Source organism: Haliaeetus albicilla, chromosome 26, assembly GCF_947461875.1.
Source record: "Haliaeetus albicilla chromosome 26, bHalAlb1.1, whole genome shotgun sequence".
In the NCBI taxonomy this organism is placed as follows: domain Eukaryota; kingdom Metazoa; phylum Chordata; class Aves; order Accipitriformes; family Accipitridae; genus Haliaeetus; species Haliaeetus albicilla.
Window position 1 is genome coordinate 18,339,880 of NC_091508.1, and position 27,829 is coordinate 18,367,708.

At 36.7% G+C, this 27,829-nt stretch overlaps 1 protein-coding gene across 2 annotated transcripts; it reads right to left on the bottom strand.

The window, feature by feature from the left end:
• Positions 1–66: 66 nt before the first annotated feature.
• Positions 67–27,711, bottom strand: CCDC180 (coiled-coil domain containing 180). Of its 2 annotated transcripts, none has more exons than XM_069770832.1 (37): positions 27,285–27,711; positions 26,542–26,726; positions 25,626–25,708; positions 24,417–24,526; positions 24,192–24,320; positions 23,895–24,005; positions 22,774–22,869; positions 22,356–22,519; positions 22,001–22,120; positions 21,235–21,314; positions 20,453–20,541; positions 19,808–19,930; positions 19,016–19,189; positions 18,364–18,479; positions 16,896–17,022; positions 16,419–16,458; positions 16,090–16,319; positions 15,271–15,488; positions 14,616–14,791; positions 13,320–13,500; positions 12,636–12,782; positions 12,217–12,361; positions 11,911–12,027; positions 11,397–11,495; positions 10,337–10,453; positions 9,457–9,656; positions 8,643–8,713; positions 7,721–7,853; positions 7,058–7,132; positions 6,058–6,124; positions 5,576–5,717; positions 4,989–5,149; positions 4,038–4,175; positions 2,856–2,967; positions 2,507–2,612; positions 1,820–1,958; positions 67–409 (listed from the first exon to the last, which is right to left on the bottom strand). In XM_069770832.1, exons 1-37 carry the CDS (start codon positions 27,351–27,353, stop codon positions 278–280), a joined length of 4,722 nt encoding a protein of 1,573 aa, XP_069626933.1. In that variant the 5' UTR covers positions 27,354–27,711; the 3' UTR covers positions 67–277. The 2 variants fall into 2 exon arrangements, with proteins under 2 accessions (XP_069626933.1, XP_069626932.1); XM_069770831.1 differs by having other exon boundaries at positions 16,075–16,319.
• Between the last annotated feature and the right edge of the window lie 118 nt (positions 27,712–27,829).

Sequence of the window (27,829 nt, forward strand, 5' to 3'; positions counted from 1 at the left end):
AGCACCGCAATGAGTTAACTTTACTTTGGCTGAGATCCGACTAGGAAGCACTGCACAGAGTCTACATTTCATTTATAGCACATTCGTCAGATTTTTTATTTCAAGAGGCAAAAAATAGCTCCTTTCACCATTGCACTTGCTCAGTGCAACATAAATAAAATATAAAAAAAAAAGAAAATTCTGTTGGACTAAATGTGTAACATCACTGATATTAGTACAAACTTGTCAGTTTTGCACCAACAATGATCAGAAGGATATCAACAAGATTTGACTGATCTCATGTATAGAGTTGCTTAATCTTCTGGATGGATCGTTTCCACCAATCTTCCCAACGCTGAATTGTCAGCAGCTGAGCTGTACTTTCTTCCTTGATCTGGGCAAACTGCTGCTCAAGTCTACATTTGTATTTCTGTATGAACAACAACAACAATAAAGGACAAAATTGGTAGTGATGAAATATAATTTTACACTGCCTAAATCCAGGTCCTGATCCACTGTGCCAGAAGATTGCATACAGGCCACTTATTTTCTGCCTTTGACAATAGAATTATATGAACAATGAATTATTCACTGTCTTCCTTCTGTGTTCCTTTTAAAGACTTCTGAAACTAAATTATTAGCAATATTTAAATTTTGCTAAAAATGCAATATCTTCATCTCACTTCCATTAGCTCCTGAGATTAAAGAGCTGCCTTCTCTAGAGAACAGAGAGGAAAGCATGCATCTCAAACACAGAATGCACTCTGGCTCTTGCTGGAACTTCCTAAGTCGTGAGTATGAACTGAACTATTACAAAGCTGCTAAAAAGGTATTTCACCTAAACAGAAGCTTGTAGACTATCACGAATACCTCAAGGCACCTTTATTAAAGAGTCCATGCTCCAAAATATAAAATACTGTCTTTTTAATGCAATATACATTCAAGAAAATATTTCTGTGGCATGCATTTACTGTATCACACCCTGCTGACAACCTGTGTTCACTTCAAAACTGTACTGTAACCAGGTGCATAGGTACGTGGCTAGATACATAAAACACTCATGCAAATTTATAGTTTTGACGGCATTTGCCATTGTTGACAGTGTATTTTACACTTCCCTATTAAAAATATACATTTTTTAAAAATTAATTCAGTTCACTGGGAGTACTATTACTTCCACGACAGATGCATAAACACAGACCATTTACTTCCAAATGATTTAACGTAAGAATATTCTCCTAATTACTGAACACTACCGTTTCACAAACTATCATCAGTGCAAGTCAGAGTCTCAGAGTTGTCTAGAATGTGTCCATTCTTCTAGCAGACTTAGTGAAGAAAGAGTCATCATTTTTATGGTGGAAACAATGATCTGTGACAGTTCAGGATGTAAGATATGTATGAAATATCTTACAGCCCTTCAACTTTTATGGAATAATCAGCCTTCATGATCTAAGCCTAGAGCTGTAGGCTTTAGAAAGAAAGGTGAGTGGAAAGCAAGCTGTATTGAAATGGCACTGTGGCAGCAGCTACTTTTCAAATTGTGATGCTGCTGAAATGCATGAAATTTCTTGTTTCTGACACCATTCGTGCTTCTCTGCTGAAACAATTCTCTCTTGTTTCTGAATGAGAGGGCTCCCTGAGAAACCAACTCTGCCTGCTTTTGACAACATCACAAAGAAAGTGACACAAGAGGGGATTTCTACACACAGTTAATATGGCTTTAAGATCTGAAAACACTGTGTATATTAAAAACTTATAAATAGCTATAACTTTCTTCTTAAAACACCAATCTCATAACAGTAGCAGCCCCACTCACAGTTCTCTCCCACAGACCAACCTTATACACAGCATCTCTTGCTTCTACTGCTGCTACGTGGCCCAGTGTAGTCTTAGCTGTTGTAACTGATGCAGTTTCTCTGCAAAGAATATAGTCTGAATTGTCTGTAAGAGTAGTCATGGATATTCCTGGCCAAGTCCTTTAAAAAACCAAACCAACCAAGCAAACAAACAAAAAACACATGAGAGAGGAATTTAAAAAACAGAGCAGATCATACCAGTTCATGTTACTTGTACTTAAAGTGCAAAAGATTAATTATTTTTTTTAATCTCCACAAAAGGTTTACCCTAAAAACTACCTGATTTAGTATAACCACTTTTTCTTTTAAAACTTCAGGATCTCTGCACAGTAGATAGAATTCATATCTTCTGAGTGAAAATACACAGTATATTCATAGATCTAAAAGTGTTGTATTGATAAATAGTGGCTAGCAAAGTGGCATAGCAATAATATTGAAATTTTATTGCTTTACAATAAAATACGTTAAGTGACTTTTATTTGGATCCATTGCTATTCTTTCTTTAAAATCATTACCCACCCAAACTGCCCCACAACTAGTTAAATGACATGAGTTAACGATGAGCATAGTATTCAGCAGTTTCAACAAGTGCAGCAAAAAAAATCTATGAGGACAGTGCCTGATACCAGTTTAGAGAAATTACAGTGTTCAGTGTCTTCAAATATTACCTGCTCCCACGTTCAATTAACTGTTTAACTTCAGAGATTTCTAGAGGAAGTCCAGCTTGTTTACGACGGATTAAAGTGGATGTCTTCTGTCTTGGTATTTCAATTTCTGGGAGATAATAGAAGATATACTCAGCAGCAACAAAACAATGGCAGCAACACCATTGTTTTGGAGTAACTATAAGCAGCTAGGTGCTCTTCACTTTCAAGAAATATCTTTGCATGCTTGCGCATACAAATCTTTCCATTTAAAGTACTATGGCATATAAAAGTCTCCTCTTCCTAGGAAAGTCTGCTGCAATCTTTGAGAGGGAAGCAGGAGGCCTGAACAAGCAATCTGTTCTGTACTTACTTGCTACTTGTACATCATCAATAGTGATACTTTCATCTAATTCGAGAAGCAGCTTTTCAGTCAAGGCAGCTAGTGCAGAAAAAAAGTTCTGAGCACACTCCACAGCACAGTCCTGTTGGGACATTGGAGACAAGTGAGAGGAATTCCTTTGATAATTTGATCTCCTCTCCTTTTAGTTTAGCTCCAAAGGAACTACACAAGTATCCAACCTTGACATTTTGCAGCAGCTGCAGATAACAGACATAAGGCTCTAAGTTGCACACAAAAGGGTCTAGAAGTGCCTCTCTGCAGTATTCTTATCACTACCTGATTACCTAAAGTAAAGTACAAAAAACTAGAGAGTTCTGTGTATAGGTGCCCAGTAGTTGTATTATTTGGGTTAAGTACCTAAACCTGATAAAACCAGCTATCTGTAAATGCATCCTTCTGCCCAAAGGAAAGGCCATTTTGGAATTTGGGTACTTCGCGTGGAAGTGCTTTGGCCAGGTATTATTCTAAAACAGGGTGTGTGTGTTTCTCTGTGTGTGTGCAGAGCTAAGAGGAGAAGGAGATATTACTTTGGAACTAAAAATATATATACTCTGCAGACAGTGTAGAATTTTGAGTAAGTGAGTGGCCTGAGAGAAGTAAACAAAGAGTTTTAATGCTGAGGAACTGACCTTCAATAACCCTAGGGGATGTAGCGGGAAAAGTGTTTTGATTCCTGAACCTCTCCTGTAAAATTCTGCTTATTCCCATTCTTAATCTTGTGTAGAAAAATGTCAATTATCTGCACTAACAAAATGCACACAGAAGAAACAAACCCTTCCAGGCATTTGTTGGCTGCAAGTAATATAATTAACCAGAGGATGTCCCTGTTGCTCCCAATTTAGACTTACATCCAGTAATTCTACCATTAAGATCTAAGTCATCTCTTCCTCATTATGTTCTATGAGTAATAGAAAAGATCAGTTAGTCCCACAATAAATTTATGCATGTGTACATGTGCATATGCATTTATGTATATCTTGATCTAATGCTGATAATAAATAACTTAAAATTTAAAAGATATATGAACAGGATTGCCTAAAACTGAAAATATTTTCCAGTTTACTTTTGATGGGGAGGAAAAATGTATCCAAGGGTACTTTCCTTTCCAAATGCAACATCTAAGTTCATATTAAACAATGGCTTTACAATTACCTGCAGCATCTGTGTATTGAGACGAATACCATCAGCTTGGTCTTTTTGCCTTTTTATTTCCTCTTGGCACAAAGTGTCCAGCTGAAGTAAGTTGTCTGGGTGTCCCAAGGAGGGATGTAATTGATTCTTGTGCGCAGTCTTTAAGTAAATACATAAGAAAGAAACGTCTTCAGTAAAGTATATGCAATTGAGTCATAATAAGAAAGAAGTAAATCCCACACATTTTATATAAAAGTATTCAGAAAGACAAAGAAAATTTAGTCTATTCCTTGGCTGTCTAGAGATAAACCTTGTAGTGCAGCGTATACCAAATTGCCTATCTGCTGAAAAACAGGGCCTCTGATCTCATCTTGGTCTTTGTTTTCAACAAATAAGAATCTCTCCTACCAAGTGGTAAACAAGATATTTTTTGTATCTCTGTATTTGTATTTTTTCCTGAATTTAACATAACACTCAAAGGGACAAAATCTCAAGATACTACTCTATAACATTTTCTGCATGATCTCCATTATGATTCTGTTATCAGTTCCGGTATTACTGGACAAAATATACCTATTTTTTGAAAGATAGTGTATAATGATATTTCATTATCTGTATGTCATAGCACCTACAAATGAGCGCACCCATACAGTATGAGCTGTATAGCCATACCACAATGTCACAGCCCTTAAAGAGTTTACAATCTAAGTGTAAGATGGCAGGCAGAGCCGTATAAGATTATAAAGAGGCATCCCAGTGCTGGAAGCAGTGAGAGAAGGGACTGAGTTACTAGAAATACAAAGCTTCCAGTAGAACTACACAGACTAACTGCAAACACAGAAACTAAATCTGTGGCTAGCTCAACAGTAAGTGATTAAGCAAACAGTGAGATTAATAAAAATCAAATTTTATAATTTGATGCATTTAGCATTGCTTACACTGGAAGCATTCCAACACATCCATGATACATACCTTCTCATTCTCCCAGTCTTCCAGCTGTCTATTGAAGAGGTGCCGAATCTGACCAGTGGAATAGCTGAGCTTCTGCTCATGTTCTTTTAAAAGACCATCAACTGCCAACTGGGAGACATAAGGGAGCTCCTTCTCAAACAACTTCAACTGATCCTGAAATTCTTTTTGGAAAAGACAGTGTGTGTATGTGACACAGAATTACTCATTGCAAGGAAGAAAAATCCCAAACTACTCACCTGTGTTGAATGACACTGCAAGGGTCAAACAACCTGGAATTTTCTCTCACAGAGATTCTGTCTCTGCCATTCCTTTTTCTAGGTCCAATGCTTTGAAAAACATACACTTGCTAAAAATAGGACCTTGTACGGGTCTTTCAACTTAGTCAAATTCTTCTGCCATGCTTTTTGTAGCTGATACTATATTAAAAGAGAATATTGGCCCAATTTCCAGTAAAATCAACTGGACTTTTCCCACTGAGTGTGATGGATTAAGAAAGCTACATAATTCTCCATCACTGCAATTTTCAGTTCACATAACTGAAAAATTACATACACAAGAAATTGAAAGTCTTAACTGAATGAATTTACCTGTAAGACAGGAATTGTAGTAATCATCTGTCTGCCTTTGGTATGACAATAGATTTTGTCTGAGCACTTCTGCACAATGTTCAAATGTCTCTGGCAGATCTTCAAGCATTGTGATTTGAGGGTTCTCTTTTTGGTAGAACTCCTTCAGGAGGTAAAGATAAAAGAGAAAAGTTGTTGATAACACATTCAAACAAGTCACATCTAGGCATATAACAGTAGCAGGGATACACAAGGCTACCAACCACCCTCTTATTTGAGACCAGTTTTCTTCCTCTGATTCTGAAATGCTTAGTTAATATTTACAAAGAAACCTGTGATTAAAAATACACTCTGTCAAATACTATTTTATAATTAGATGCACTGGTGAAGAAAGGAAAATTTTTGGATGTTCATCCAAACATTGTAAAGAACCAATTTATTTAGCTGACACAGGAGTAGACCTATGAAAGCAAAAGTGACTGAAGAACACTGGGTTTTCTTACCTCAGCAAGGCAGAGCAAGCTGTTATTACCTGTCCAGAGAATATTCATAATAATCCCTTTAAAAGTACTGAAAGCAAACAAAATAAATAAAACTTTAAAAACCAGACAATCATGCTGTAAAATGATCACACTGGTAATATCTATGGTTTTTCAAATATTTTGTTCAGGTTTACTTTAATACATTTTTCAGAGCATACACAAAAAAATATTCAGAAAGCCTAAGAATCTTCACCCCCATTAGTACAGATTCTCTTCAGAAGAAGCAAGGACTCTGAGCTATTGTAAATACTTACTGGAGAACACCTCCATGTCACTGGAACAAAAAAGCAATCTTAGCCAACTTCCTGTGCTGAAAACCTACCTTATGAGCTTACCATGCACTTTAGATAAACCAAAAACATTTGAAGGTGGGTCTAGCTGTTTCCTGGAAGTATTTTGAAACACAATGTGGAACAAAATTCCTAAGCACTTAAACATCTTAGACATTAATTTTAATAGTTTTGCATGGCACATATGAAATAGCTCCATTCTATATAGTACAACTATCAAGAAAAAATATGATCATTTTCTTAGAGAAGGAGAATGGAACCATTTAAAAATCACCTCCAAAACAGTTTGTTCCTTGTTTATTCATATAAATGTAATATTGAGCACAATAATGTAGTGTATAAAATTTATTGATTTTTTTAGATGTGAAAATAACTGAAAGACAGGGTATTTTACATTTTCCAGCCCATTTTTTGTAAATGTACAAAAGGAACTCCAATGAGGGCACCCATTTCAGACATTAAACAGAATAAAATGGATTACTTTTATATTCACTATTATTATGCTGCAAAAAGGAACTGTTCTGTAAACACTTTAATCCATAAATATCAAGGTTAAATACCTCAAAATTCAACGGTGAACTCTGTAGTTCATGTTTATAAATAGATAGATAAATAGATAGGTAGGGCTTTTTGCAGATTAACTTCTATTTCCGCAAATATACATTACTTACTCAGATTCTGGAGGTTTCTCTCCAAATATCTGGAATCTCTTGTCACTGAGGACTGGTCTGGTGTATTTCTGTTTCCTAGGGAGGCAAAACATTAATTTGAAACTATCTACAAGTATTTTCCTTCTCTGGCTGATTATTTGAGCTAGTCAGTCATATGATGGATATGAAACTGAAGAAAAATTTAGAAAAATGTAACTGTAACACTAGTATTATATAAAAATAACTTTTTGATGGAAAAAAATTCTCAGGATTCTCTCCTCAACAGCTCTTCAAAACTTTTCTGTTGTTTTCACTGTTACAGTAGCTCATTTCATCTATGTATGGACTAAACAGAAGACATACTGTGTAGACACCAGACCTGAAAATTAAGCCATATTGATTTGAATGGGGTTAGTCTATATTTCAACAACTTCAAAATACAAAACAACAGCAGATGAAAGAGAAAAAGAAGAATGTTTTTCCAGCCAAAATCTGAAAAAAAAAATGCAGAGGTGATCATGATGACATAAACAGGGAAGAGATCCCAAATGATAAGCATAGTTGGAAAGAAGGCTAATACAAATAAGTGTTAAGAATTTTTCAAAGAACAGGCAGTGGACAAAGGTTAGGTAAATTTCTGCATAGGAATATTATAAGTGGAATTCCTCCTTTCAAGGGTCTTACCTTCCTTTTGGCAACTTTTTGTTAAAAGTTGACTTCTTGGTCGTCCGACCTGCATGGCTGTAAGTAGCAGAGATCTGAGGACCTTCATCAGATACATTTAAGTGAGCATTCTTCTTTGATGTGGGAAGAATTGCTTTATATTTAACAAGGACAGATGAAGAACATTGTATAAATGCCAACTGAAGTCTTTTTTATATGGTTATATGCTTTATGTTCTCATTTCTATAATGTTTCTTTACAACATTAAGGGGACAACTACAGGAACAATAATTTCAGACAGACAGAACTGAACTAACCCAGCAGTGGCAACAGCAATAAAGGTTGTGCATTGGCACATGAGTGATGGGAATGTCATAGAAAAGACATGGTAGATGGGAAGAGATTTAAAACAACATTAAGGCAGGGAATAAGAAGGAGAATGAATGGGCTATATTCATAGTCTTGGCTGTGATGGGGACTTAGGAATGTGGAAGAGAGAGATGATACCTTTGGAAGTGACTGGAGGAGTCAAGCTCTGGAGAAGAGAGATGAGGAAATGGGAACGCTAGGTAGGGAGCTGTTGGGATTACCCCTCCACTCACCTTTGAGTGAATGGTAATACACTGTGAGAAGGATCCCTGATCCCCTACATATTTTCACGACTTCTCTTCTAATTCTTTTCTCCACCCCTTTTCCCTTTTGCTATCACAAACATGGGTACTCTTCATAAAATTATTATCTCATTCTGCAGTTTTCATTGGTTAAGAGCCAAAAATCATCTTCTTATTGCAAAGTAAAGTTATCCAAGAAAAAAGTTGGGATGTACAACTCTATTAGAGCTAGCATGTAAGCAACTGGCCTGGAACATGCTAGACCTGCTCAGTGAGATGCTAGGAACTACAATTTAGATGAATGTAATATATTAAAAGAAATGCTGGCATACCTGGTCCTAATGAATCTGAGTGATCATTTCTCTCCTGATTTAGGCCTGAAGATTTTCTGGACGGCTGAATTCTGAAACAAAAAAAGAGCTAAGCGGCTACTGAATACCCTGCTATTTTATATTATATACTATATTATATAGAGAACTATGTAAGTTCTCTATCCCTACCATGTGCTAAGTGCAGTTAAATTTCTGAGATAATATTTAACAGATAGGATTATTTTCACAACTGACAGTGTAAATGTAAGTACTTCCATGGGACCAACTAATTGTTTATCTGGAATTTTGGAATTTCTACAAGCAAAACTGCATTAAAATATTTATTTGCAAATCACACACTTGCCACACTGTTCATTTCACACTTTGTATGTTCATTCAACTATGTAGCATCTAATCACCTTTTAAGTAAAATGAGGCTCTAGAAGACAAAAATTTAATACCTAAAATTTATCATAGTGCTATAAACTAGATGTCACTTATTACTCACAATGGGGTAATTTGGCTATTAGAAATCTTGCTCGTAAAAAGAAAGGAGTCTCAGCTAGACTGATTTTTAAAGCTAGACTGATCAGAAAGTATGTAGTAGTATTACTACGAACAATAAATTCAATAGTTCTGTATGTACAAAGGTAAACTACAAAATAGAAATTCAGGAAAACCTTTATATGCTTCTGGAATATAAATTTTAAGAATACTGTAGTGAAGCCCCTTGTAGTGTTATCATGAGCCTCATGAAGAGAAGAGGTATATATAGCAAAGAAAACATAAATAAAGACAATGACAGAAAAATACCTTTAGGCAAACAAGTACTTACTCAAGTAAATTTTTGATAACGCTTATTGATAAATCATCAACTGCAGACTTTCCCATTCTGCTTGGATTTAACAAAGGAAATTTGACAGGATCCAGCCCCATCACCATCACTTTATTCTCATCTCTGAGACACTCTGTTCGAATGGCAACAGCAATTGGACCTTGTAACGTAACATCCATTGCAAGAGGGGTAAAGTCCTCCTGAAATTGGAAGAAAAATGAAACCCTGTTGACTGTAGCAGGCAATTAGTGAAACCATTACATGTAGGTACTGATTACTAAAGCAGATCTTCCAAACATGCACTATTTTCCTTCACAGGCTGAAAGAAAGGTTTTTATAATTCTAGTAGTAATGTTGTTACAGCTATACAACTCTGAGACATTTAAAAATAGTTGAGTAGATTCTCATAACTATCATAAGCAGAATTTAAGTATATACCCTAAAAACAGTGATCCACTGTAGATTACAACATGAAGACAGACTTTCCAGACAAGGAAGGGAAAAAAAAAATACCACTTGATAAAAAAAAAAAAATCTCTTCAGGTACACTTGATAAATTTTTTTTAATTATTGAAAGAAACCCCTGAAATATGTATCTATGAATAGTGCTACACCTTGAAAATAAACTTTTGCGAAGAACTGAGCAACTTACTGTGATGCTGTGCATCTTTAACATTTAGTAAACTCAGTGGTGACTGATTTACTCAGCCTATTAAAAAAGCTGACCTAATGTTACAATGTCTTGGACAGCTTGCCATAATGCAGCATCCTTCTTCATTTGAAAAGTCAAAGCACAGATTCTGAAAAACCTTTAAAACATATACACATAAAAAGTCACTCGATATTAAATAAAATATAGAGAACTTAAATGCGATCTTACACTATCATGCAGGCTTTTACTAGCTTTTACTAGCAAGCAGTCGAGATACTGGCTCCTCTTTTTCAGTTCTTTCAACACTACTATGGCAAAATCATACAACTCTTCAGAAGTCAAAGCCTGAAAGATACGATAAAACAGACGGTATTTACCAAACTAGCTATTTCAGACTTTTCAAATATGCTGACTGTTGCATACAACATCATTTGACTCTGTTCTATCACCATTTTATTTACACATTGTCCTGGTTTCAGCTGGGATAGAGTTAATTGTCTTCCTAGTAGCTGGTGCAGTGCTATGTTTTGAGTTCAGTATGAGAAGAATGTTGATAACACACTGATGTTTTCAGTTGTTGCTCAGTAGGGTTTAGTCTAAAGTCAAGGATTTTTCAACTCCTCATGCCCAGCCAGCGAGAAAGCTGGGGGGGCACAAGAACTTGGCAGAGGACACAGCCAGAGCAGCTGACCCAAAATGGCCAATGGGGTATCCCATACCATGTGACGTCCCATCTAGTGTAGGAACTGGGAGAGCGGGGACAAGGAGAATCGCTGCTCGGGGACTAACTGGATGTTGATCGGCGGGTGGTGAGCAATTGCACTGCGCATCATTTGTACATTCCAATCCTTTAATCATTACTGTTGTCATTTTATTAGTGTTATTCTCCTTATTAGTTTCTTCTTTTCTGTTATATTAAACCGTTCTTATCTCAACCCATGAGTTTTACTTCCCTTCCCAATTTTCTCCCCCATCCCAGTGTGTGGGGGGGGAGTGAGTGAGTGGCTGTGTGGTGCTTAGTTGCTGGCTGGGCTTAAAGCACGACACACATACATGGAAGTAATGAGATTGTATAGAGGCTGAGGCTTTTGTTTGGCAAACAGGAAAACAGGTACAGGACCTTCCTGAGCAAAAATTCTGTGGTAAAGTACTTTTTCCACCCACCTCCCAAATGTGTATAAACATGTCTACCTCAAAAATGTTAGTTTATACATTATACAAACATGCACAGTGAATCAAACTCATACCAAGTCAAATTAAATACCATTTTGTGCTGATTAGAACTTACTTCTTTTTCTGCAGTAGGATGAGCACAAGCATCTATCTTCTGATGGAGCTTCTCTAGATAAGAGTTTAATGTCACTGCCTGCAAATTGGAACTTGCTACCTAAAGCAGAAGCAAACATTGGTGAAGTGAAATCCCATTCAAGGGTTTTTCAGAGGCTCCACTTTGAAGCCACTAGACTCACTGGTAAAAACAAATCACTGGTACTCAGAGGAGAAGCTGAAAACAATAATTCACAAAAGCAACACTTAGTGTTCTCCTTTACTGTACCACACAACAATCTGGTCTATTCAGATGAACATACTCAACATGCTGCAAGACCGTAGTGTTCCAGTATAGCTGCAGCAGTAGTAAAGACATAGTTTTAAGCTGATAATGACAGAAAACAGGTTTTGAATGAATATAAAAAGTCAGTTAACGTTTGTCAACTCTGAATTCAGCCAAAAATCTCTTAAATGGTATAAAAGATAAAAGATTATAATTCATTTAAATGAAGTTCTGATGTTTCTGTTTGTACCTCTGATTTGATTTGCACTTGTAGATTTGTCAGAAATCGTTGGATCTTCTCCACAAAGACTCGATTCATAAAGAGATAACGAAACTTTGTTTCAGACTGGTTGATAAGTTCAGTAGCCTTTAAGAATGCCAGAAACAAGAGACAGAACTAATTAATTTTCACTTTTTAAAACTTAAATCATAGAACTCACCATTTCTACTTATTTTTCCATCATGTAATTGCCACACAGAACAGTCTTACAGTCCTAATCTGGGAGCAGGCTGATTATAAATCACATCAAATATGAAAAAATGAAACTCTGCACACCTGCTCCAAATAGCTTGATTCCATTTTCTCCATATCTCTCTTGATTAAACTTTCAAAAGAGTCAATACGCTTACTTTCTTCCTGAAGACGCTTGCTGAAATACTTTACCTCCTCAGGAGAAAAGTTACCTCCCTCCAAAAATAATCTGAAAGCAACCAGCAGAGTAAAAGCAGTTGGCTATGAGTCTTCCTTTTCTCAAAGACTATTTTAGCTAAGCAGCCCTAAAACATAGATATCAACACAAATGTGATGAAAACAGTGTAATAATTGTGGCTTAACAAAATAAATCTGTTTTTTAAATAGCAAACTAGATGAATAACAAAATAAACTTTAATTTTAGTGTTCTGCCAGTGCAACAGATGCTGATGCCCAGAAATAGGTAACTATTTATAAACAACACTCCAATGAAATCTCTATACCTGCAAGCTTTGAGAAAATCCACATTTGAATCCCTTAATTTTCCTAAAGCTTCCTCCAAATAGTTCCGGTAACTCCTCAGGGAAACCTGGATCACTTCCAGATGATTATGTAGCTCTGAGTGCAGACTGTTGCTGAAAGAAACTAACCTAACAGCAAATAATAAAAGACAGGGAAAACATATAGAAAGAGGAGCACACATTATGATTCAGACACTGCTGGCCGTAAAGACATGAACAAAATCTGAGAACTCAAGAGTGTTTTACTATTCTGAAAGCAACTCACTGAACTGCGATTGTTCTGATAAACACTTGGAAGATATCAGCAAGCAGTTGATGCTATTGAAGAGTATCCTTCAAAACCAATTAGTCAATTGCTATTACTGTGCAGGTTCAGGAAACTGGATTAAATCTAAACAGATGAAACATCTTTTCTACTTTAAGACTGCCAGCACTTTGAAAATATATGAAAATTGTCATCCATTCAGTACTGACTTTAATTTATTCAGGGAGAGAGAAAGGAAACAAAAATTCTTTACATTTTTTTAAAGTTTCATGAAGCAGTCTTCACTGAAGAGTAATGACATATAAAATAGATTCAGAATGCAAACTGGGAACATCTCAGACAGCAATCAGGAGTATTTCACTATGAAAGTTTGCAGCCAGCAAAACCTGTGGCACACTTACTTCTCAGTCATAGGAGCACTGAGGAAGACAGATTCTATGTCACGGATTCGCGAATGTAAGTTTTTGCTGATGTTATTTTGCTGATCACAAAATTTGAGAAATTCAGCTCTCTCGTTTTTCAGAGCTTCCACCACCCCAGCACAGTGGCACTCTAGACGCTCTTTGTGAAGTAACAGTTCCACTGACAAGAAAAGAAGTTTTACAACATGGTCATGACTCCCTCTGTACTGTGGACTATACACAACCACCAGCCAACCTATTATCAGAAACAGTGGTAAAATAAATCGAGGCAGATCTCAGAGTGGCTAAAACATAAAATAAAATACATCCAATTCTGTTTCTTTGAGTTTTATCCTGTGTTTGACATATATCCCTGGCAGCTCCTAACCCATTCAAATCACAAATGCCTTTTGTTTGCACTAAGCCCTCTTTTTCCTTTATTTTTGGTCACTGCTGACATCTTTACTATCTCTCTGTTCTCAGTCTTGTAACAAAAGCAAAGGTAAAGGGTTGTTTGGGTTTTTTTTTAAATGGAAAATACACTTCTCCCTATGTTGGGGGTGGGGGGGGATCATTTTTGGTCTCCCTTCTGGAATGACAGTTGGATAAATCAAGAGCCAGCTGATCAAGCTCAAGAAAACTGCCAGAAAAGGCACCTGTCCTCTTTGCAGGAAAAAGTGGAATTGAAAAATTATTTTCCTGTTCTCCCAAAAGAGAATTTTTAGTTTATATGTTAAAGACCAACAAACCTGTCTTAAATAATTTTTTTCCAGCAGAAAAACCTGACATTTCTCATACAAAAAAAAGAATTCTGATTAGTGCCCAATCTGTAGCTTAGTGATATTTCATATAGCTAAATCCTTCCTCTCATGTATTCAGAAGCCAAGCCCTGGCATTTAATCTCTCCCAACACTTGCCAACTCCTTTTCTGCAACACTTTAAAAATTATTTTTTGTACATTGCAAACTCTTGTTAAATAATTCCAAGGAGAATGACGATTCACAAATATTGACAATAGAAACTGAATGTTCTACATCTTTCACAATCAAGTCATTGATCAAGGCACTGTTGGTTATTTTCCAAACGTAACATAGCACAAACCAGTATGAGCTATAGAAAATAACCATCTTTTTTAAAATATATGAGTAACATATTATACTAGGAATTAGTAGACACTCAACTGCTTCCTATTGTCCTCTACTACTGAGTCAACTGACACTGAAATGCATTTTGGTCCACTTATGATCATCTCTAAATGAAGACATGTAATGCTTGGAGAAAAAAAACAGTTGGTACCAGCTCTAACATTGTAGATATGTGTCTCTATATTTTCCTGCCTTCGCTGATGCAAGTGAAGACGCAGCTGAAGTTCTGAATTCAGCTCCTCTTTCTTGGCAGCTACAAAGGCACAGGAGTTGGGCAAGGACTCTGCAAACCATTTCTCCAAGTGTTCAAAAAAGCAGAGGCGAATCCTATGATTGAAAAAGAAATATTACAGTGAGGAACAGTAAGTAATAAATAAGAATTTATTAAATATATTAATTCTAAGAATTTAACTTCTGACCATAGGAAGATATGGTTTCATTACCATTTGCGCAATACTGGTAGAGTTTTTGAGCTGGCTGCATACTAATGAGTACCAGGCATTTTACCTTCATGGCTCTGCAGGGAATTTGGGCAAATTACTCGCCTTTCTGTAATATGTTTTCTCAATAAATAACTTTCTGTAAAATATGAATGTTCTATAAGAGGTAAATGCTTGTGTGGTACTTTGAGAGCTATGGATGGAAAGCAATATAAAATTTTTCTCTTATTTTTATCAATTTAAAAAGAGGAATAACATCAAAATAATTGATAAGTTTTGCATCTTTAGTCTAATGTTTCTTCCAAACAGCTGAAATTTGTCTATTACCTAAAGGGAAAGAAAGAATATAAACTGTTTTCTACTAACCGTTTTTTCAGCTCTACAAACATGGTTTCTTTGATAAGTACATATTTCAGGTACATAGGAAGTGGTTCTTTTTTTTCATATTTTGTAAAATAAGTCTCTGGGATGTCAGTCTTTCCTGCCTTTTCAGCTGCAAGAACTGTGTAAGAGTTTTCACTAGAAGTGGAAAAGGTCTCCACAGCAATTTCAGAGCTTTCTGCCTTGCCGCTGTTGAACATAGCCTAGGAAACAACTGGAAATCATCATCTGTTGCCTTTAAAGGTAGAAGCATAGAATTAACAGTGCACAAGCTAATGTAAGAGTCCTAAGGATATTAAGAATTATGCTCTTGTTCTCAATTTGGACAACATTCATACAGGGAATATGCTTGCAAGTCTCAATATCAATGAGTCATCAATGTTTTAAAAGGTTTTTGTTACAGTAATAAATTCACGTGACTAAAGACCTGAAAAAATAATACTTAGATACAAATACAGCTCATTCACTGTGGGTTAAGAATACTATGACGAAAGACAGAAAGAGATTTAAATAAAAAATTCTATGCAAAAGGCTTTTACAAGGGTAAAAGCAGTACAAAAGGAATGGTTGTAAACTGTTTTATACACTCCATTTGCACATAAAAAGGCTCTAAAGCCCTAATAGTCCAGAAAGAAATGAAAACAATAAAGACTCCTGCATGCTTTGTGCACAAAGTAAATCTAATCTACTTTAAGGCATTTAGACTTACCTCAGCAAAAAGATTTCCTATTATTCATTATTTTGTGCAAGACTACCTTCACCTTCAAATTTATTCTCTTGTTCACTTACCTGTGTAAAGCTTACCCTCTGTTCTGCATGTTCAGTTTCTTCGCTTTCATGAGGAGTACTCTTCCCATCTTCTTTTTCCTCTGTTTCTTCAGTTTCCTGTGCAAAGATCTTCTCATTCTCAGCTGTGTTTATTTCTTCATTTTCTTGTTGACAACCGTCCGTCTTTTCCTCTCCTTCATTTTCTTGCACAATGCTCTCAGCTTGCTGCTCCACCAGATGTTCAGCTTCTGAAGCCTTAACTAGTTCTTTCCAGTTAAAGCAGAGTTTTATTGATCACAATCCAAAGAAATACAGATTGAAAAACAAGCAAGCAAAAAAACCTGTTTGTACCATTGAGGTATTACCTTGATCTTGAAATGTGGAGTCTGTCTTTCCTTGCAAGTTCTAAAAGCAAAACAACAACAACAAACCCCACACAATTTAAAAATAAGGATTTGCTTGCTTATAAGAAATCTGTATTCCTTCTCAAAATATATCTATTTCAATAAGATATGATAGTCTTGAATGGATCACTTATCTTCTAAAGAAGCTATAACACTCAAATTGATTAATGTAATTTTGCTACCTCACAGTTTTCTTTTGAAAAGGCAAGTGAATTTGCTAAAATGCAGTTTGTAACAAGGACAGAGTTAAAAGTGTGGGACAGAGAAAGCTTTTGTGTTTCCCCCCTCTATTTCTACCAAAAGGACTTCAGTCCCACGGCCAAAACAATGCTTTAGTTTATATGATCTAAATTTTAAAGCTAATGTAAATTTTCCCCAAAGTGAAAAATTAATACACCAGTAAGATTTTAAACCAGAAGAAGTTTGTTTTCTTTATACCTGTTTGAAGATTTCCTTTACATTAAAATATTGGCTGATGGATATACTATAAGAAAGCAATTCCCACAAAATAGCTTCTGGGTAAGCCATTACTTTATCCATTAGAACTTGGTTGAATGTCTCATACCTGTCAAATTTAAGATCACTGTTTAAGAGACTCAAGTATGTACAGAAATAAATTGGAATATGACTACAATGTCTTTAAATCCAAATCTAACTTTTTGACCAATCTCATAAAACCTTTAGGCTAAACATTGTACTATATCTGTTTAGCCTGAACACAATCACTGCAATGGCTTGTTAGTAGAGATTAGTTCATTACAAATATATAAATGCACAAAGTGAAGAAATATTTGCAATAAACTATTTAAGATCTTTCATTTTGGATGGAAACCATTCAAGACCTGTGCTTACAGAAGGAATATTAGAAGTGAGAGGTCAAAATACTGTCTTTCATGTTATTTCTGTACCATGCTCAGCTGTGACTGAAGCTTTTCTGGTTTATTTTCATTTTACTTGGAAATGAAAACTAATGGTTCAAGCTGAGTCTTGATTCAAGGAAAATCAATGTTCACACCTGTTTTCATTTACATATACATTTGCTTTGCCTCCTATATGAAGATAATTATGGGGAATCTATGTACGTGTTCAAATGTTCAGATAGATTACATTCCACCTCTGCAACCTCTCACTGTATTTTCACTCACCTAAAAAGATGCATTACCTTTGAAGTTTTTTTTTAAATTGTCCTAATGAACATAAAGAGTACTGAACCAACAGCTCTAAACAGAATTACAGTGTGAGGTGTGTGCGTGTGCGTATTTGCCGCGCAGGTCCACATCACTCTTCTAGTATGCCTCCAATCTAACAGACAGAAAAGACCTTCTGGGTGTGAAAATATAACTGCTTCCTCTCTAGCTATTTAATCCTCAAACTTGCTGCTAAGATCTTCAGCAAGGAGAGTGGTATGTGCCAATTTTGATGTGATTTTTAAAGATGCAAATGCCTAATCATGAGAAATGTAACAGAAAGATTACCAACATATATACTTTGGCTATCTGAAAGTTATTAGTAACTTCTAGTCATTGTGACTTTGAAAGAGATCAAATCTGTGAGCACAGGTGATGGCACAGACCTACCTTCTGATCCCTGCGATTCAAGAATCTGAACTACTACTTTTACCTTCTGAATAAATAATTATCCCATTGGCATGGGTGACATGGTGTAGTACATAATAATACTGATTTGGTATATTTTTTAGATGATACCAGTCTTTCTTAATCCTACTTCTAAAATGTGAGTATTATTTGCCTTAACCTTGTTCAATATGGAAATTATTTTATTTTACATTCTTACATAAAGTAGCAAGCCATGTTTTTCCACACCTTTGCACTACAGCACTAAACAAGACCTACAACCAACATTCAGATATGCTTTACTTTTTAAGTTTGCACTACAAAATTCATACCTAGCTCTAATGTCATCTAAAGAAGAAAGGGTGTTCTCCAAATATTCCTTCAGCTTTTCTTCAGAGCTCGCTGTTCTCATTTTATCCAAAATTATATCTAGATTAGCTTCCATCACCTAAGGCCACATAAAAAGAACTCAGTAAAAATTATTTAATAATTACTAAAATGCTTCATAATTATTTAGGATTAAAATAATTTAATTATGTACATAAATTCTACACCAAGAAGGGAGGCTACCTCACCAAAACTCTTCTACTGTGAAGATCTTTCATAGATAATGAACAACAGCTCCGACATTGCCACCCCAAGTTGCATGTTATAGCCATAATATGCAAACTTGACATACAAACAAGACTCTATACCTGCACAAGATCTTATGAGTAACAGAAACTTGCAGCCACTTAATACATAAAATATAATCTTTATCACCATTGCCATATCAAAAATAAGATATGACTGTACATTAAGTGTGAATCAAGCAGTTAGCAAACAATGTACCTGATAGAATGAAACTACCCTGTAGAAATTCCAGTATAAATGTCAAAGATTACATTTTAAATTTTATACCAGCTATTTTGAATTCCAGAGGGTTCTCTGCATCAAGAAGTCCTTTCTTCACCTCTTACTACATCCTTGTTTTTATGTTTATACCTGTATTGAGTTATCCTGTTTCCATCTGCATTCATCTAATTTCTTCTGAAGTTCACCTTCCTGCTGGGACAGTTTGAGTTGATGGACATCCCAGAGATCCATTGCCTCTTTAAAATAGCTGTACAAGTTTCTACAATTCTGCTCATTCTGTTTAGCCAGCTCCTCGAAGTCTCTCTAAAGAAATACATTTAAGTAAACTGGTTATTATTAAACTGTTTGCTGGAAGGTGAAATAAATGAGTAAGGGGGCATATGACATGATGAAAGGCTGTCTGTAAGTACACTATCAGAATTCAACATGGTCTCTTCTACTCAGAGAGTAAAAAATAGTCCAAGTAAACTGGATAAGAATGTATATTTTTGTTCTAGAAGCTTAGATATCAAAACTTTCGTTTATTCTTCTGGTACTGCAAAGCACAGAATTACTATGTTCTACATATGCCCCGAAGTCTGTCTGTCATTTTAGGAACAATTGCCCAGGCATTTTTATGTACAGAAACATAAAAGATCAGGGAGATCACTGAAATCTATCTCTCTGCGTCCAGGCAGGATGAGCTATACCTAATTCATCCCTGATAACCCGTTACAAATATAAACCAAACAATTATGAACTGTACTCCTTGAATCACACCAAACTTTTTTTATTTGTGGGGCAGGTGTTCAGTCACACTATGGACCTCTTTTCTCTATTGATTGTGATATCAATAGCCTAAGATGCATATGGCATTTCAGGCAGTAGCGCAGGAAGAGCAGACTACTCCCAGAGTAATAAAAATAGATGTAATAAACGTACATCCATATGCTCCAGTTCTTCTTCAAACTGACTTTGTAGTTTCTCAGTCAACGGAAGTAACTCAGAATTCACAAGTTCTTCAGCCTCTTTTTTTGTGCAAACATTCAGATTCAACAGGTTATTCTAAATGAAAAGAACGCTAAATTATTGACATGAACATAATAGAACATAAAATACTGTGTGGCTTTTAGAGAGTATACCTAAGCTTAGAGTTTCTTCTTTTCTTGTGAATGGGTAGACAATGATTCAACCTCCAAGATCTCACATTCTGGTAGTAACCAGTACAATTCTATTTGGACACAAAGTGAGAAACTGAGGCAGATAGGTGGAATTTCTTTCCCAAAATAAGACAGATTCAGCACAAAGGCTAAGGGTTCTGACCCCAAGTCCTCTACCTAAGTGTGAGACAGTACTTTCATTACTGGCATTTGTTACTGCTTTTCACACATTTGATGTACAAATACCACATGCTACTGTGAAACAGAATGGACAGTAAGTTTTCTAACAGAATAAGACAGAAGTTAAAAAGTCATTTCACTTGTTATCTCAATGTCTGGTGGATCCTCAAACCTTTATTACTGTAACAACACATTGTGTACTGTTACCAACAATCCTTCCAAGAATTCGCAAAGCTATGATACTAACCTTGCATAACTGCACTTCTGCCAAACATTTTTGCTGGACCATCTCATACTGGATGCGTATCTTCATCATACACTGCACATTGTGGGTATCTGAAAGATATGGAAGAACAGACCATTGTAAAGATTTCTGTATTTCACAGTGCACTGTGAAATGGAAAAATGACAGAGGACCTGTGCTGAGTCTCAGCACAGATAATATATCCCAGTGGTGTCTTCACACTTGTACGACACTATCAGCCAATAAAATAAGATGTTTTAATACAAATCTTTTTATCGTTATCCTTAAAAGTAGTGGGTTGTTTACAATTGCTAGCAACTTCTTTGCTACTATACAGGCTACCAACATTAAGACAGGATGTGCGCTGGAGAAAGAGAAGGTAGAAACGCTGAGGGAAGGCACCCTACAGGACTCGGAGAAAGGAAGCATCTCAAATACTTCCCCTCTCATTCTCCAAGAGGTAATGAGTATTTTGGTATGATTGAGAACTGATCTGCATTAAAATTAACCTTCTGTTTTCCCCAGATTAATTCTAACCAAGTCAGTTCCTGCTAGATCTCACCATGCAAAAATGCTTGTGCTGGCAAAAGGGAGGTGATGCAACAGACAGCTTATTTTGGTTGTTTTTCTAGCTCCAAGCAGCTTAGAAGATACATGGAAACACATGGAAAAAAGAATATAGCAAACATATACTTTCAAAGCACCCATCTGACTCATTACTGCCTGGAAAAAAGAAAGAAAGAATTTCTTGAATTCCAGACTGTTTTAATGATTTCCCAACTCACCTATACTTTTGTTTAAATTCACCAAAGATCTGTACCATTCATTTACCTCAGTGTTCGTGTGTGTTGGAGGCAACAAATCACTGTTGAAATAGGAAACAGGAATCAGATACCTTAAAATATAATCCAGTCAGTTCTTAAAGGGTAAAATTATGAATCGGAGTAACCATACTACTGTGCTTTATTTTATTTACAGCCATATTAGCAATGAAAATAAAACAAGATGACTGCTGTTTTTCAAGGCCACTGTTTACTGACAAGGAACTAACTGTAATCTATCTTGTTGCTACATACATTGTAAAAGAAAAGCTGTAAATATTGTAATGCATCGCACCCAAACCATCTTCTTGTTGTCAGGATGGATGTTCAAACTTAGCAGTGTTAGATTGCTATCAAGACTCCTTTCATAATTTATTACACAAATTAAATTCCCACACAGAAATAATGCCTTGACAAGATCACCAATTTTTAACTTATCTCCACATCCTTGTCTGCCCCTTTCTACTATGTTTCAAATGTTAGTAAGATTTACTTTTGTGTTCCTGCATTTCTAGCCCTCGATCACCCCCTATTTAGTGTAACTGGTGCGTTGAAAACCAAGAATGCATTTTTTCCATTAAAAAGAGCTTTATAAAAGACGTTTAGGCCCTGCCTTACTGCTGCATTGTTCAACTGCACACTGAAAGGAAGCAAAGTGCATTTTGTAGTCAAGTCCCTCATTAACTTGAGAAAGAATTCTATTTTCCTTTGTTCCTGTTCTCTGTCATACCCAAGGTGCTGCAAAAACTCCAGTCTTCTTTCACTGAGTAAAATCTGATCCATTATCATATTTTCCATTTCTGTTTTCACAGTTGTGGGATTCTGTATTTCTTCATTTGCCATAAATTCTCTGTAAGATTGAAGAATACATTGAAGTAAGTATCTGTTTGGGAAAATTTCATGTTTGAAATACAGATACAAAATATGTTTTATACACCCCAGGTAAAAAAAGAATGCAAACTTCCTTTAGCTTTTTAGTCTTATAATGGAAAAATGATAAAGTACTACTGTTTATAGAAAACACAAGTGAACACTAGTCACTTTGTGCTACTCATACTCCAAAATATCATTGTAAAATTTCTGACCTGAAACTGTGAACTACATAGTTCTTTTGGATGAACTTCCAGTCCTTGACTCTATCTTGCCATTTCAAATGATGTGATAATTCCGTCTTCATCTCTGATTTCATTAGATTAAAGAACAGCTTGGCAATTGCCCTCTGATTAGCCAACAGTGCTCTGTTAATCATCTGTGTATTAAAAAATAAAAACAGGAATAAAAGCAGCATATAACATGAAAAAAAAACTATTGCCTCTTCTATGTAAAATGAGGGAAAAAGAATACGAATGACAAAGAATATCCTGCAAAATAGTAAACTCTCCTATACTGCAGTGATTGATAGGTAGAAATTCATTAATTTCAGTTGGAAAAAAAGACATTCTGGAAACATTCAGATTGCTATCTTCTCACAGGTAAAACAGACTCTGAGTATGAAAGGTTTACCGTGGCCTCATCATTCATGAACCTGTAAACATCAGCTGACAAGAAGAAGGAAATTTCCTCCAGTATCACTGTATACTTCCTCAGTACCTCTGTTATCTGTGCAATAAAAGAATAAAGAACAAAAAAAAAGAAAAATCTGTATAACTCAAATGACAGTTTCCCAAATTAAGCAATGATATGAACAAGACAATTTTTTTCCATTAAAATAAATTCAAGTGGCTGATAGATGGATTGAGAAGTGAATCTCAAAATACCCATCTTAAATACTGACGTTTTTAAACGTTCATAAAAATAGTAACTAAAACATTCTAATTTGTTACTGCTCAACTGATTTCTCTTTAATATCTGTGATAACTGACTGGTCTGCAGACGGGCTGCAATCTGAATTTAGAAATCTAACCAACTTCCTTTCAAATATCTATAGTGAATCTACCAGTGGTTGTTTTAAGTGGACACGAAATTTAAGCAAACGTGGTCACCTCTGGAATTTTTCATAACTAATCAAACAGAAAAGTTACTGGTAATACTGTTGGACCTGTTCATCATGTCTACATTACAAAGAGAGGACAGACTGACACAGGTACAACAGATAGCTTTTGTTTGCCTACCAGGACAAAGCAGCAAGGACTTCCTTATGGACTATCCATTTATTTATCCAAACATTTACTGTGATGTTCAATGACTTTTACAGGTCAAGCTGAAGCCTATGTAACTGTAGCATGTGTGCCTACCCAAACGCAAATTAGCTAGGGCACATCTGTGCACGTTCTCAGCTGCAGAATCGGTATGTCCCAACAAAATAGCATTAGACCTGATGACAGTTTGACCTAAATAACCCTGCAGAGAAATAAAAGCAGCTCCCATATTCCCTGCATGTTTACTACAGATAACTGTGAAAGAAACAAACACCTTGCAACTGGAAAAGAAGTATCTTCTCCTGATTATGTGGGTATAAAATGAGAGACTGATCTATCGGTGAAAAGACAGTAATCACCTACACAGCAGCACCCCTGGCAGACCTCTGACTCCTGTGGAGGCAAGCCACTCTTTGCTCTGCATCCAGCATTATGAGCAAATAGTAATCTTATGCTTAATTAACAGCTATTAAGACTACAGCTCACTTTATCAGCTCGACTCCTTTCAACCTTTTTTAGGGATTCATCCATTTCCCTAATCCACTTCCTTCTGGTCAAGGATTCCTGCTGGATGATATTCCACAGTTCTTCCAAACCCTGCAAGAAGGATTTACTCTTAATCTCACTGAAAAGTAAATGTCAAAAAAAAAAAAAAAAAAAAGGTACACCCACCCCTCACCCCCAACCATTTATATCTTAAAACTAAAGCAAGACATAAGAAGCTATGTTACGCAGACCAGGTACAAATAACTGACGACGAGTCAATGGCATGAGCTGCCTTACTTCAACTGAGAAACCTTCCAGAGTAGAGTCAAACTCAATCTTTTTAAACAGAAGTTCAATTTTTCTATCAGATTCCATCAGTTTTGCCAGAAGTAATTTTCCAGGCTCCAAAACAAAGGGTTCCATCTCCTAAAAAGGTAAGGAAGTCAGTCTGATATTTTGAATATTAGGCCCTGACCTTAGTATAGTACTCTAGACTATCTAGATTACAAAATCCAGTCTCACCCTAGCAATGCAGGCAAGCTCATGATACATGGAGGTTAGCGCTTCATCATGACGGCCTCGTCGGTGTTCTGACAGGCATTCCAAGATATTACTCCTCGTTTCCTCAGGAACTGCCAAGAAAGAAATGAGGATGACATAGCTTGGAACTTTTGCTGCAGAACACATAATGCATACACAATGAATCACTAAATCCACACTCTGACCTCTGTAGTTTGTGCAGCTATTACAGTGTGTGACAGCTTTCAACAGGAAAGGAAATCTATGCAAATGTAGGTTAAAAATAGTAAAGCATATTTTAAAATTTCCTTTGGTTTTATTTATTTGTGATTTTCAGGATAAAAGCATGGAAGCCATGAACTAAGTTCAGGTATGGTGCAAAAAATTGCAACTTCCAAGAATGAGATCTGCTTACATCATAACTGGAATTTACCATCTAAACACAAACTGTGATTGATCAACAATTTTATAACCATTTTTTCTCTGAGTAGACTCTTCATCTTCAAAATTACCTACAAATCATCAAAAATGTGTCAGGTCATTTCTGAGCTTCATTTTTATATTGGGTCTGACTGAGATGGAGTTAATTCTCCCCATAGCAGCCCTCATAGTGCTTGTGCTCTGCATTAGTAGCTAGAAAGGTGTTGATAACACACCAGTGTTTTGGCTACTGCTGAGCAGTGCTGGCACAGCATCAAGGCTGTTTCTCCAACATTTTTGCCCCTCTCAACGGCAGGCTGGGGCTGGGCAAGATCTTGGGAGGGGACATAAGCAGGACAGCTGACCTAAACTAACCAAGCAGATATTCCATACCATATGACATCAGCTCAGATATAAAAGCTAAGTGAAGGGAGATGGAAGGGGGGGGCATTTTTGTCTTCCGGAGCAACCACTATGCGTACTGAAGCCCTGCTTCCCAGGAAGTGGCTAGACATCGCCTGCTGATGGGAAGTAGACAATAACATCATTTGTTTTTCTTTGCTTTCACTTTATTAAACTGTCCTTATCTTGGCCCATGAGCCTTTTGTTATATTTTCTCCCCCCTGTCCAGCTGAGGAGGGGGAGTGATAGAGCGGTTTTGGTGGGCACCTGGCACCCAGCCAGGGTCAACCCACCACAATTTTATACCTTGTTCAGCTAAAACCATTATACTTATGGTGGCTCCTAAGAACACAAATTAAAATATCTGACATTAAGGGAAATAACTTTTACCAACAATATCAGGTAGGGCTCTGACTTCCTCTGCTGCAGTTACATCTATACTTTTCCAAGCCTTTTGAAATGTTGTAGCTTCTCTGAAAGAGAATAAAGCTTTGATTTGTATTAAATACATAAGAGGAGGGACTTGCAACAGGTATAACATTAAATTTAATTGGCAAAATGTAACATTTAAGTGAACATAAGCATCATTCTGACTCCAAAGAATATGATTCAAAGAATCAATGTTGCTGCTTCTGATATGAAGTGAGTAATTATCTCGCCTATGTTGATCACAGGCTCAGATCTGCTATGATGGCATAAAAGCAATAAATGCTAGATTTAATATGTGTAAACTACAAAGACATACATACTTTCTCTAAAAGGTATAAAAATCTATGAACCGTTAAGTAAGAACTAGCAAGAAATGTAGAAATAGCCTTTATCTGCCCACTGCTCTTCCCATCAGCTGGGGCACTGTGTTTCTCCTTGGGGGAAGTAAGAATAAGGGTGTCATTATTCAGCAGAACGGTTAAAGTGAAAAGGATGGATGCACTAATTTCTTTTCTTGCTCATTACATAATCATTACTGCATCATCATGTAAACCATTAACATAGTTTAAAATATAGTTCAAAAATATGTATCAGACTGACTTACAACTAGACTGCTTTGAACAAAAAAGACATATAATTTCTTTTTAAAAGAAAAGCCATAAAATATGCATGCCATTACAAATATTAGCCTGTTAATCTGCACTTTAACAGGCAGCAGCTCATCATACTCAATTTACATCTGGCAAGGAGACAGTCTATTACAAGTCGTTAGTGCTGTGACCAAGAACTCAGGAGTGTCTAGCTCCCAGTGCAAATCTTACAACTTCATACCTATAGTCATGAACATATAATTGGTTTTTATGCTTCTGTTCTCTACCTGTACAATGGTGGCTTTTCTGTGGAGTCATTGTAGGGCATTCTTTCAACACACTGCTGCTGGTAACACGGTAGTAGGCTGGCATCAGTAGAAATTTCTGAATCTCTAACCCAAGTGAGCCTTTCACTCTTTATAGAAAACCTAGTCTTGTTCCTTACTTCATCCAAAGAGCATATTAACTGAGCCTTCAAAGAACCATAATCAAAATCGTTAGAATTCTTTCCAACCTACTGAACAGAGAATAACAACAAAATAATAGATAAAAATAGTGGGGGAAAGGGGGCAGAAAAGGAAGGTAAAATAATGAACACTACTTGGTATATGCATAACAATTTTCATCCAAGGCTGTTTTCAAAATGAGAAAAAAAAGATATCCATTTCTGCAGAGAGGAAACTGAAGGAAACTGGATGGTCTGCCTTGCTTATTGTTACAAGGGAAGTCAACAGCAGAGTGAGAAATGCCTGAGTCTGGCTTACTATGCCTCTTAATTTATCTTTTGCTGCTGTCATAACGATTCTGCCTTCAGTTAACATACCCTAATACATGATGAAAACACAGGAACACTCATAGACGCATTAGAAAGCATATGCTGAAGATAACGCAATTATTTTCTACTTAAACAAACAAAAACCAGAAAGGTTGAAACTGACCTGTGGTTTGAGGTCACCACTTTGTAACAGCCAGCAAACAACTGACCAACATAATTAGCTCATTTGGCTTTTACCAGACCTTTTTTTTTTACCTCAGCCTCAAAGATCTGTTCGCAGACTTCCCCGCTGGGGACGAGGCGCACAGCTCCCACTGGCTGCATGCGGCCCACCACAGCCGACTTCCAGGCCTGTTTCCAGAAGAACTGCGATTTACAAGCTAAAGGGCCGAGGGCGGATCAAACATTTCGGGTTGAAAAGGCCCTCCTAAGGGTGAAACGACATGCCTGCCGCACGGTTTCCACTGTCTACTAACAGTGCTGCAGGGCAAAACATTCGGAGGGTTTAAAAATATCTACGTGACGATTCACCAGCTTTTGAGGGCACGGGACTGAAGGGGGAAGAGCCGTCCCGCCGCGGGCCCAGCGGCTCGCCCTGTCCCCTCAGGGGAGCCGGGACCGGCCCGAACGCCGCCCGCCCAAACGGCCGCGTCGCGCGCCGCCATAGCAACGCAAAGGGGTGGGGGGTGGGGAGGGGCAGCTCTCCCCGTTGCCACGGCAGCGAGGGGGAGGCAGTGCCTAGGCCCGCCCCGCCCCCTCGGGACCCCGCCCCCCGCCGGCAGGAGGCTGATCCCGGGGGT

Excerpts from the sequence above, each read along its gene's own strand:
- CCDC180 (XM_069770831.1), bottom strand. The coding sequence starts at position 27,353 with ATGCAGCCAGTGGGAGCTGTGCGCCTCGTCCCCAGCGGGGAAGTCTGC. Across the intron at positions 18,480-19,015 it reads AACAGGATAACTCAATACAG|GTGATGGAAGCTAATCTAGA; the intron begins GTATAAACATAA and ends ATGTGGCCTTAG. Across the intron at positions 2,613-2,855 it reads TGATGATGTACAAGTAGCAA|AAATTGAAATACCAAGACAG; the intron begins GTAAGTACAGAA and ends ATTATCTCCCAG.